Genomic DNA, 12,546 nt, shown 5'->3' with positions numbered 1-12,546 from the left:
GTCGGTCCGCTCTGGTCACTGTGACGCGGCGCCATGGCAACCCTCCGGTACCGCTTCACGGTGTAGTTCCATAGTTGCGCCAGAGAGAGACGCTGTGACCACTTGTTGCATGAACCCAGATAAGAGATTATCCAGATTATTTCATTCCAGGAACCGAAGGGATTCATTCATCCTGATATATTTGCATGTTAAAAAAAAAAGAGTGGATTTTGTAGCATTTATTGCAATGGTCATAAACTGTACACACATCCCAAAACGGAGAATAAATCGGAGAAAAAGGTGAATTATTGTGAGTGCAGCAGAACTCTTTTTGGGGTCTCAATGAGTTTACAGCAGAGGCAAAAACATCATGTCAAAGGATGTGACTTGAATTTGAATGTGACTTTTTTTTATTGTATGCGTCTGTTTTTATATTGTGGATTTGTTTTGTTCTTTTGTTTAGCAACCCATACAGTAGGTAGCGGCATGCACCTCAAATCAACGTTTATTTGTCACGTGCGCCGAATACAACAGGTGTAGTAGACCTTACAGTGAAATGCTTACTTACAGGCTCTAACCAACAGTGCAAAAAAGGTATTAGGTATTAGGTGAACAATCGGTAAGTACAGAAATAAAAACAAGAGTAAAAAGACCGTGAAAAATAGTAGTGCGAGGCTATATACAGTAGAGAGGCTATATACAGTAGAGAGGCTATATACAGTAGAGAGGCTATATACAGTAGAGGCTATATACAGTAGAGAGGAGATATACAGTAGAGAGGCTATATACAGTAGAGAGGCTATATATAGTAGTGAGACTATATACAGTAGAGAGACTATATACAGTAGAGAGACTATATACAGTAGAGGCTATATACAGTAGAGAGGAGATATACAGTAGAGAGGCTATATACAGTAGAGAGGCTATATACAGTAGAGAGGCTATATACAGTAGAGAGGCTATATATAGTAGTGAGACTATATACAGTAGAGAGACTATATACAGTAGAGAGACTATATACAGTAGAGGCTATATACAGTAGAGAGGAGATATACAGTAGTGAGGCTATATACAGTAGAGAGGCTATATACAGTAGAGAGGCTATATACAGTAGAGAGGCTATATACAGTAGTGAGGCTATATACAGTAGAGAGGCTATATACAGTAGAGAGGCTATATACAGTAGTGAGGCTATATACAGTAGAGAGGCTATATACAGTAGAGAGGCTATATATAGTAGTGAGGCTATATACAGTAGAGGGGCTATATACAGTAGAGAGGCTATATACAGTAGAGAGGCTATATACAGTAGAGGGGCTATATACAGTAGAGAGGCTATGTACAGTAAGGCTATATACAGTAGAGAGGCTACATACATTAGTGAGGCTATATTCAGTCGAGAGGCTATATACAGTAGAGAGGCTATATACAGTAGAGGGGCTATATACAGTAGAGAGGCTATATACAGTAGAGAGGCTATATACAGTAGAGAGGCTATATACAGTAGAGAGGCTATGTACAGTAAGGCTATATACAGTAGAGAGGCTACATACATTAGTGAGGCTATATTCAGTCGAGAGGCTTATATACAGACACCGGTTAGTCAGGCTTATTGAGGTAGTATGTACATGAAAGTATAGTTAAAGTGACTATGCATATATGATAAACATAGAGTAGCAGCAGCTTAAAATAGGGTTTGTGCAAATAGTCCGGGTAACCATTTGGTTACCTGTTCAGGAGTCTTATGTCTTGGGGGTAAAAACTGTTGAGAAGCCTTTTTGTCCTTGACTTGGCACTCCGGTACAGCGTGCCATGCTGCAGTAGAGAGAGGAGGATCTCTCTGTCCGAAGCACAGTTAGGTTTGGGTTGGTAACAGACTGATTGGTCGGCTGTTTGAGCCAGTAAAGGGTGCTTTGCTATTCTTGGGTAGAGGAATGTCTTATACTTCCCTCCTGAGGTCTTGAGACACTTTCCTTTGGGCTTAGATTGAAGAGACGGCAAATAGAAGTGGCAATATCATCCGCTGTCATTGTCGGTAATTTTGACCAATAAAATCCATTAAATACAGGCGTCTCTGTATATAGACTTTATTTTTATTTTTTTCTACTGTATTATTGACTGTATGTTTGTTTTACTCCATGTGTAACTCTGTGTTGTTTATGTGTGGAACTTCTTTGCTTTATCTTGGCCAGGTCGCAGTTGTAAATGAGAACTTGTTCTCAACTGGCCTACCTGGTTAAATAAAGGGTTATATATATAAATACCTGGTTAAATAAAGGGTTATATATATAAATACCTGGTTAAATAAAGGGTTATATATATAAATACCTGGTTAAATAAAGGGTTATGTATATAAATACCTGGTTAAATAAAGGGTTATATATATAAATACCTGGTTAAATAAAGGGTTAGGGTTATATATATAAATACCTGGTTAAATAAAGGGTTATATATATAAATACCTGGTTAAATAAAGGGTTAGGGTTATATATATAAATACCTGGTTAAATAAAGGGTTATATATATAAATACCTGGTTAAATAAAGGGTTATATATAAATACCTGGTTAAATAAAGGGTTATATATATAAATACCTGGTTAAATAAAGGGTTATATATATAAATACCTGGTTAAATAAAGGGTTATATATATAAATACCTGGTTAAATAAAGGGTTATATATATAAATACCTGGTTAAATAAAGGGTTATATATATAAATACCTGGTTAAATAAAGGTGAAATTAAAACAAATATTAATTTTAAAAATCCATCCAAGTTGTCAGACTTGGATTGTCATTGTTGATAGATTAAAAAAAATGTTTTTGCCTCTCCCACACTTCAAAATGACAATGCAATGTATTTCATCATTTGGTCAGTTATGCATGGACGTGTAGGTTCAGAATTTGTTGTTGTTGTTGTGTGTGTGTGTAATTATGATTCCTGCTGATCTGTATTATTATGTTAAGAGATTTGACTTACATGAGGACTACTACAAATAACATAATAACAATGATAAACAACACAATAACAAATATATGAAAACTTGTATTTTGCTAAACAAGACAATGGTTTTACATTCAGAAAGCCTTCACACCCCTTAACAAGACAATGGTTTTACATTCAGAAAGCCTTCACACCCCTTAACAAGACAATGGTTTTACATTCAGAAAGCCTTCACACCCCTTAACTTGTGAGATGTGTCCCTGGCTTACACACAATGGCCCATTTTAAAGTAGAATTATGTTTATTTTTTTAACATGTTTATACAAATCAATAAAAATGAAAAGCTGAAATGAGTCACGTATTCAATCCCATTGTTATGGCGAGCCTAAATAAATTCCGGAGTAAATATTTGCTTAACAAGTCTCAGAAGTTGCATGTACTCGCTCTGTGTGCAATGATAGTGTTTAAAAATGCAGACATTGAATATTCCTCGAGCATGGTGAAGTTATTAATTACACTTTGGATGGTGTATCAATACACCCAGTCACTACAAAGATAAAGGTGTCCTTCCTAACACAGTTGCCGGAGAGGAAGGAAACCACTCAGGGATTTCACCATGAGGCCAATGGTGACTTTAAAACAGTTACAGAGTTTAATGGCTGTTATAGGAGAAAACTGAGGATGGATCAACAACATTGTAGTTACTCCACAATACTAACCTAAATGACAGAGTGAAAGAAGGAAGCCTGTACAGAATACAAATATTCCAAAACACGCTTCCTGTTTGCAACAAGGCACTAAAGTAAAACTGCAAAACATTTGGCAAAGACATTCACTTTATGTCCTGAATACAAAGTGTTATGTTTGGAGCAAATTCAACACAACACATCACTGAGTACCACTCTTCATATTTTCAAGCATGGTGGTGGCTGCATCATGTTATGGGTATGCTTGTCATCAGCAAGGACTAGAGAGTTTTTTAGGATCAAAGAAACTAAGCAGAGCTAAGCACAGGCAAAATCCAAGAGGAAAACCTGGTTCAGTATACTTTCCAACCGACACTGGGAGATGAATTCACCTTTTCAGCAGGACAATAACCTAAAACACAAGGCCAAATCTACACTGTAGTTGCTTACCAAGACTACACTGAATATTCCTGAGTGGCCTAGTTACAGTTTTGACTTAAATTAGCTTGAAAATCTATGGCAAGACTTGGAAATGGCTGTCTAGAAAACTTGACTAGCATGAAGAATTTAAAACAGAATAGTGTGCAGATGTTGTATAATCCAGGTGAGCAAAGTTCTTAAGAGACATCCAGGGAGACTCAAAGCTCTTAGAGACATCCAGGGAGACTCAAAGCTCTTAGAGACATCCAGGGAGACTCAAAGCTCTTAGAGACATCCAGGGAGACTCAAAGCTCTTAGAGACATCCAGGGAGACTCAAAGCTCTTAGAGACATCCAGGAGACTCAAAGCTCTTAGAGACATCCAGGGAGACTCAGAGCTGTACTCACTGCCTAAGGTGATTCTAACATGTATTGACTCAGGGGTGTGAATACCTATGTAAATGAGATATTTCTGTATTTCATTTTCAATAAATTTGCAAACATTTTCAATCCATTTGAATTCAGGCTGTAACACAACACAATGGGGAATAAGTAATGGGGTGTGAATACTTTCTGAAGTGGAGGGGAGAGTCTTCTGGCAGGTGATCTTCCTCTGTCTGTTACAGCTTAAAGAAGGCCTCTGCTTTTCCAGTCTCCACCGCCTCATAAAACACAGAGAAGTCCTGCAGAGCGAGAGAGATGAGGGAGAGAGAGCAATGAGAGATGGGGGGAAGAGAGAGCAATGAGAGATGGGGGGGAAGAGAGAGCAATGAGAGATGGGGGGGAAGAGAGAGCAATGAGAGATGGGGGGGAAGAGAGGGCAGAGAGAGCAATGAGAGATGGGGGGGGAAGAGAGGGCAGAGAGAGCAATGAGAGATGGGGGGGGAAGAGAGGGCAGAGAGAGCAATGAGAGATGGGGGGGGAAGAGAGGGCCAGAGAGGAGCAATGAGAGATGGGGGGGAGAGAGGGCAGAGAGAGCAATGAGAGATGGGGGGGGAAGAGAGGGCAGCAGAGAGCAATGAGAGATGGGGGGGGAAGAGAGGGCAGAGGAGAGCAATGAGAGATGGGGGGGGAAAGAGAGGGCAGAGAGAGCAATGAGAGATGGGGGGGAAGAGAGGGCAGAGAGAGCAATGAGAATGGCATGGGGGAAGAGAGGGCGAGAGAGCAATGAGAGATGGGGGGGAAGAGAGGCAGAGAGAGCAATGAGAGATGGGGGGGAATAGAGGGCAGAGAGAGCAATGAGAGATGGGGGGCGAAGAGAGGGCAGAGAGAGCAATGAGAGATGGGGGGGGGAAGAGAGGGCCAGAGAGAGCAATGAGAGATGGGGGGGGAAGAGAGGGCCGAGAGAGCAATGAGAGATGGGGGGGGGAAGAGAGGGCAGAGAGAGCAATGAGAGATGGGGGGGAAGAGAGGGCAGAGAGAGCAATGAGAGATGGGGGGGGAAGAGAGGGCAGAGAGAGCAATGAGAGATGGGGGGGAAGAGAGGGCAGAGAGAGCAATGAGAGATGGGGGGGGAAGAGAGGGCAGAGAGAGCAATGAGAGATGGGGGGGAAGAGAGGGCAGAGAGAGCAATGAGAGATGGGGGGGGAAGAGAGGGCAGAGAGAGCAATGAGAGATGGGGGGGAAGAGAGGGCAGAGAGAGCAATGAGAGATGGGGGGGAAGAGAGGGCAGAGAGAGCAATGAGAGATGGGGGGGGAAGAGAGGGCAGAGAGAGCAATGAGAGATGGGGGGGAAGAGAGGGCAGAGAGAGCAATGAGAGATGGGGGGGAAGAGAGGGCAGAGAGAGCAATGAGAGATGGGGGGGAAGAGAGGGCAGAGAGAGTGATGAGAGATGGGGGGGAGAGGGCAGAGAGAGGGCAGAGAGAGTGATGAGAGATGGGGGGGAAGAGAGGGCAGAGAGAGTGATGAGAGATGGGGGGGGGGAGAGGGCAGAGAGAGTGATGAGAGATGGGGGGGAGAAGGCAGAGAGAGCAATGAGAGATGAGAGGGAGAGAGGGCAGAGAGAGTGATGAGAGGAGGGAGAGGAGAAAAACATCAATTGGATAGGGAGGGGGAGCGTGAGAGCTGTGTTTGTGGATGCAGTGTGTTTCACTGATTCTGAGTAATACTGATGCAAATAGATGGAAATGGGATTTGGACACATGAACAAACACAACGCTTTAAACACAATAACAGCATCACAGACAGACAGGACCAGCTACGATAAACCCCCAACAACAACATGGAACAGTATTGGCCTACAATCAGAGGTTCATTTCTTCTTGCGGGGGCTGCTGGTGTGTGAGGGTACGCCAGTGACCAGGAAGTCCACCCCAATAGGAAGGATGTTTGCCGTACCGTGGTTACATGAAGGTTTTCAAGTGGCCGTGCCACACCCTGCTGTGGTGGAATTCCAATGCTGCCTGAACGAGAATTACTGGTGTGTGTGTGTGTGTGTGTGTGTGTGTGTGTGTGTGTGTGTGTGTGTGTGTGTGTGTTGACTTAAAGCTGTGGGCGTTGTGCAGCCTGAGTAATGATTAGATTTTGGTCCACACCCAGGCTGTATTCCAAATGGCTCCTTATAACCAGAGTAGTCTAGTCAGTATCTCTAGTCAGTAGTCTGGTCAGTATCTCTAGTCAGTAGTCTAGTCAGTATCTCTGGTCAGTAGTCTGGTCAGTATCTCTGGTCAGTATCTCTAGTCAGTAGTCTAGTCAGTATCTCTGGTCAGTATCTCTGGTCAGTATCTCTAGTCAGTATCTCTAGTCAGTAGTCTAGTCAGTATCTCTAGTCAGTATCTCTAGTCAGTATCTCTAGTCAGTATCTCTAGTCAGTATCTCTAGTCAGTATCTCTAGTCAGTAGTCTGGTCAGTAGTCTGGTCAGTAGCTCTAGTCAGTAGTCTAGTCAGTAGTCTAGTCAGTATCTCTAGTCAGTAGTCTAGTCAGTATCTCTGGTCAGTAGTCTGGTCAGTAGTCTGGTCAGTAGTCTGGTCAGTGGCTCTAGTCAGTGGCTCTAGTCAGTGGCTCTAGTCAGTGGCTCTAGTCAGTATCTCTAGTCAGTATCTCTGGTCAGTAGTCTGGTCAGTAGTCTGGTCAGTAGTCTGGTCAGTAGTCTGGTCAGTGGCTCTAGTCAGGATCTCTAGTCAGGATCTCTAGTCAGGATCTCTAGTCAGGATGGATCTCTAGTCAGTGTCAGTAGTCTAGTCAGTAGTCTAGTCATTAGTCTAGTCAGTGTCAGTATCTCTAGTCAGTAGTCATTGTCAGTATCTCTAGTCAGCAGTCTAGTCAGTAGCTCTAGTCAGTAGCTCTAGTCAGTAGCTCTAGTCAGTAGCTCTAGTCAGTAGCTCTAGTCAGTAGCTCTAGTCAGTAGCTCTAGTCAGCAGTCTAGTCAGTAGTCTAGTCAGTAGTCTAGTCAGTAGTCTAGTCAGCAGTTCTAGTCAGCAGTTCTAGTCAGCAGTCCAGTCAGCAGTCCAGTCAGCAGTCCAGTCTGTAGCTCTAGTCAGTAGTTCTAGTCAGCAGTCTAGTCAGTAGTCTAGTCAGTAGCTCTAGTCAAACGTAGTGCACTACATAGGGAATAGGTTCAACCAGTCAGCCAGCAGGATGTCACACTGCAGGTTTAGGCTTTTGTACCAGTATGACACTTATACACCTGATTGAAATGGTTCAAGGTCAACACAGAAGACCCTGATGAGTTAATTACTTTGAAAATGGTGTTTCTGTATTCGGGTGGAACAAAATCTTGCACAACCAGTAGCTCTACAGAACCAGTAGCTCTACAGAACCAGTATCTCTCCTGAACCAGTAGCTCTACAGAACCAGTAGCTCTCCTGAACCAGTAGCTCTACAGGACCAGTAGCTCTACAGGACCAGTAGCTCTACAGAACCAGTAGCTCTACAGAACCAGTATCTCTACAGAACCAGTATCTCTACAGAACCAGTAGCTCTACAGGACCAGTATCTCTACAGGACCAGTAGCTCTACAGGACCAGTAGCTCTACAGAACCAGTAGCTCTACAGAACCAGTAGCTCTACAGGACCAGTAGCTCTACAGGACCAGTAGCTCTACAGGACCAGTAGCTCTACAGAACCAGTAGCTCTACAGAACCAGTAGCTCTACAGGACCAGAGAAGCTTGAACTGCTCCCCAAATGTGTACCTACTCCTTACTTGGTGCTATTGACCAGGGCCCACACATACACAATAGGCTCCCTGTAGTGGACTATATTGGAAACGGGGCCATTTAGAATTCAGCCTTGTGCTAGCGGTCTTCTAGACTCACCCCGCAGTAGACATCCTTGTTGAAGACCTGTGGTGGCAGAGCGGCGGGGTTTCCCGTCTTCTTCCTCATCTCCTCTTTGATCTCTGACCCCTGGGTGATGTCCACTGCCTGGTACTTGATCTTCTTAGAGTCCAGGAAGGAGAAGATCTGGCTCTGCTGTTGCTTTAGCTGACGGGATGGGAACAGTAGAAATAATATAGAACAGTGGTGATACTTATAATATTTTGTCATATGTATCATTTATTTATAACACTGTCTGCTTCCCAAATGACACCCTCATCCCTATAAAGCGCACTACTGTTGACCAGGACCCATAGGGGTGAATCAGAATCGCCTAGAGAAGGATATTGTAAAAAAAAAAAAAATCTATATTGTAGCGGTACAGAATAACTTAATATTACAATGATTACAGAGGTCGTAGTTTACCATATAACTTAATATTATAATGATTACAGAGGTCGTAGTTTACTATATAACTTAATATTATAATGATTACAGAGGTCGTAGTTTACTATATAACTTAATATTATAATGATTACAGAGGTCGTAGTTTACCATATAACTTAATATTAGAATGATTACAGAGGTCGTAGTTTACTATATAACTTAATATTAGAATGATTACAGAGGTCGTAGTTTACTATATAACTTAATATTATAATGATTACAGAGGTCGTAGTTTACTATATAACTTAATATTATAATGATTACAGAGGTCGTAGTTTACTATATAACTTAATATTATAATGATTACAGAGGTCGTAGTTTACTATATAACTTAATATTAGAATGATTACAGAGGTCGTAGTTTACTATATAACTTAATATTAGAATGATTACAGAGGTCGTAGTTTACTATATAACTTAATATTAGAATGATTACAGAGGTCGTAGTTTACTATATAACTTAATATTATAATGATTACAGAGGTCGTAGTTTACTATATGAGACAGTAAGCGCTCCACCACATTCATAGTGGAGCTCAGGGACGGTGTGACGGTATCTCAGATTACGAGTTCTGATCTAGGATCTGTCCATGTAATCTAATTCATTGCGTTGTGAAAAAGCACAACTGATTCTAAATCAGCACGCCTGATAGATAGCGTGACAGAGGCAGGCCGAGTCGGGAGTGGCGTGGTAGATGCAGCCAGGAAAACGTTTACATTTTAGTTATTTATCAGATTCTCTTGCCCAGAGTGGCTTCCTGTCATTCATCTTAAGCTAGCTAGGTAAGACAACCACAACTCATAGTCAGTACACAACTCTCGTCGATAAAGCAGCTAAGTCAGAGCTTGTAAGTCAGAGCTAGTAAGCCAGAGCTAGTAAGCCAGAGCTAATTAAGTCAGAGCTAAGTAAGTCAGAGCTGGTAAGCCAGAGCTGGTAAGTCAGAGCTAGTAAGCCAGAGCTAAGTAAGCCAGAACTAAGTAAACCAGAGCTAGTAAACCAGAGCTAGTAAACCAGAGCTAGTAAACCAGAGCTAGTAAACCAGAGCTAGTAAGCCAGAGCTGGTAAGCCAGAGCTGGTAAGTCAGAGCTGGTAAGTCAGAGCTGGTAAGTCAGAGCTAGTAAGCCAGAGCTAGTAAGTCAGAGCTAAGTAAGCCAGAGCTAGTAAACCAGAGCTAGTAAGTCAGAGCTAGTAAGCCAGAGCTAAGTAAGTCAGAGCTAAGTAAGCCAGAGCTGGTAAGCCAGAGCTAAGTAAGTCAGAGCTAAGTAAGCCAGAGCTAGTAAGCCAGAGCTAAGTAAGTCAGAGCTAGTAAGTCAGAGCTAGTAAACCAGAGATAAGTAAGCCAGAGCTAGTAAGTCAGAGCTAGTAAGTCAGAGATAAGTAAGCCAGAGCTAGTAAGCCAGAGCTAGTAAGTCAGAGATAAGTAAGCCAGAGCTAGTAAGCCAGAGCTAGTAAGTCAGAGCTAGAAAGTCAGAGCTAAGTAAGCCAGAGGTAGTAAGTCTGAGCTAGTAAGAGAAGTACAAGTGTTAGTCCAAGAAAGGTACAATTGATGTTCATTTCGACTTCTTCTTTATATCCCTCAGGTAAAGAGGTAGAGTGGTGAGGTGGATGCAGCCAGGTAAATTAAAGAGGCAGAGTGGTGAGGTGGATGCAGCCAGGTAAATGAATATGACAGGTGAGAACACATACCTCTCTGGATCCGCTGACGCTGCTGAAATACACCACGATAGACATGATGCCTGATGATATGTACTGCTACAAAATATGAATATAATATGATCCAGTTAAGTTTGTGATTCAGTGGAGAGTGTGTGTGGAGTGTAGACTGCTTCAAGGTGTTGCAGCAGACAAGGTGAACAGGTTTAAACATGGCTTACCTGTTGGCCACACCCCCTGGCTGCCGACCACTCCTGTTATGTCTATTCCTTGCTATTGTCACACACACACACACACACACACACATTACACAAACACAGACCCAAGCACACACACGCATCACACAGAGACAGACAGACAGACAGACAGACAGACGCATCACACACATAGACAGACACACATAGACAGACACATAGATAGACACACATAGACAGACACATAGATAGTCACACATAGACAGACACACACACACACACACACACATAGATAGACACACACGCATCACACACAGACACACACACACAAAGAGAGAGAGAGAGAGAGAGAGAGAGAGAGAGAGAGAGATGCCAGTGAGCACCTCAGAGAATGTTTTGTCTTAGGTCTGAAGAGATGCAGACGCTGTATACAGTAGATATATGTCTTAGGTCTGAAGAGATGCAGACGCTGTATACAGTAGATATATGTCTTAGGTCTGAAGAGATGCAGACGCTGTATACAGTAGATATATGTCTTAGGTCTGAAGAGATGCAGACGCTGTATACAGTAGATATATACAGCCTTCAGAAAAACCCTTTGGCTTTTGTCCACATTTTGTTGTTACAGCCTGAATTACATTGAGATGTTTTGTCACTACCCACAATACACCATGATGTCAAATGTGACATTATGTTTTTACAAATTTGTACAAATGAATTTCCAAATGAAAAGCTGAAATGTCTTGCGTCAATAAGTATTCAAGCACCATGTTATGGCAAACTTAAATAAGTTCAGGAGGAAATATTTTCTTAACAAGTCAAGTAATAAGTTGCATGGACTCACTCTGTGTGAAATAATAGTGTTTAACGTGATTTGTTTAATGAATACTTCATCTCTGTACCGAACATTCAACCACAAAGATAAGGGAGGTGTCACGCCCTGGCCATAGCGAGGCTTTTATTCTCTATTTTGGTTAGGCCAGGGTGTGACTAGGGTGGGTATTCTATGTTCTGGCCATAGCGAGGCTTTTATTCTCTATTTTGGTTAGGCCAGGGTGTGACTAGGGTGGGCATTCTATGTTCATTTTCTATGTTTTCCATTTATTTATCGTTTGGCCGGGTGTGGTTCTCAATCAGAGGCGGCTGTCTATCGTTGTCTCTGATTGAGAACCATATTTAGGTAGCTTTATCCCACTGGGTTTTTTTGGGTAGTTGTTTTCTGTTTTGTGTCTTTCTGCACTAGACAGAACTGTTTTGTTCATTCTGTTTGTTATTTTTGTTAATCAGTGTTCAGTTCCAATAATAAAGATGAACAAGTACCACACTGCACCTTGGTCCTCCACTCCTTCCAACAGCCGTTACAGGAGGTTTTCCAATGCCTCACAAAGAAGGGCACCCATTGGTAGATGAGTAAAAAAGCATGAGCCTGGTGAAGTTATTAATTACACTTCGGATGGTGTACCAATACACCCAGTCACTACAAAGATACAGGCGTCCTTCCTAACACAGTTGCCAGAGAGGAAGGAAACCACTCAGGGATTTCATCATGAGGCCAATGGTGACTTTAAAATAGTTACCGAGTTTAATGGCTGTGATAGGAGAAAACTGAGGATGGACCAACAACATTGTAGTTACTCCACAATACTAACCTAAATGACAGAGTGAAAAGAAGGAAGCCTGTACAGAACAAAAATATTCCAAAACATGCATCCTGTTTGCAACAAGGCACTAAAGTAAAACTGCTAAAGATTTGGCAAAGCAATTCATTTTTTTTGTACTTAATACAAAGTGTTATGTTTGGGGCAAATACAACACATTACTGAGTACCACTCTTCATATTTTTAAGCATAGTGGTGGTTGCATCATGTTATGGGTATGCTTGTAATCGTTAAGGACTGGGGAGTTTTTCAGGATACAACATAAACGGAATGGAGCTAAGCACAGGAAAAATCCTAGAGGAAAACCTG

The 12,546-nt window shown here is 42.2% G+C and overlaps 1 protein-coding gene across 1 annotated transcript; it reads right to left on the bottom strand.

The window, feature by feature from the left end:
* Window positions 1-3,005: 3,005 nt before the first annotated feature.
* LOC109883172 (SH3 domain-binding glutamic acid-rich-like protein 3) lies at window positions 3,006-10,621 on the bottom strand. The gene is made up of 3 exons (XM_031836739.1): window positions 10,419-10,621; window positions 8,285-8,452; window positions 3,006-4,711 (listed from the first exon to the last, which is right to left on the bottom strand). The coding sequence occupies exons 1-3, from the start codon at window positions 10,461-10,463 to the stop codon at window positions 4,649-4,651; spliced, it is 276 nt and encodes a 91-aa protein (XP_031692599.1). The 5' UTR covers window positions 10,464-10,621; the 3' UTR covers window positions 3,006-4,648.
* Window positions 10,622-12,546: the final 1,925 nt, after the last annotated feature.

This window comes from Oncorhynchus kisutch, linkage group LG12 (assembly GCF_002021735.2).
Source record: "Oncorhynchus kisutch isolate 150728-3 linkage group LG12, Okis_V2, whole genome shotgun sequence".
NCBI classification, from domain to species: domain Eukaryota; kingdom Metazoa; phylum Chordata; class Actinopteri; order Salmoniformes; family Salmonidae; genus Oncorhynchus; species Oncorhynchus kisutch.
The sequence above is the reverse complement of the archived record's forward strand: the minus strand, read 5'-3'. Positions and strand labels throughout refer to the sequence as shown.

Coding starts and splice junctions, on each gene's coding strand:
- LOC109883172 (XM_031836739.1), bottom strand. CDS start 10,463: ATGTCTATCGTGGTGTATTTCAGCAGCGTCAGCGGATCCAGAGAG. Junction 8,453..10,418: donor GCGTCAGCGGATCCAGAGAG/GTATGTGTTCTC, acceptor CCATCCCGTCAG/CTAAAGCAACAGCAGAGCCA. Junction 4,712..8,284: donor ACAAGGATGTCTACTGCGGG/GTGAGTCTAGAA, acceptor CTCGCTCTGCAG/GACTTCTCTGTGTTTTATGA.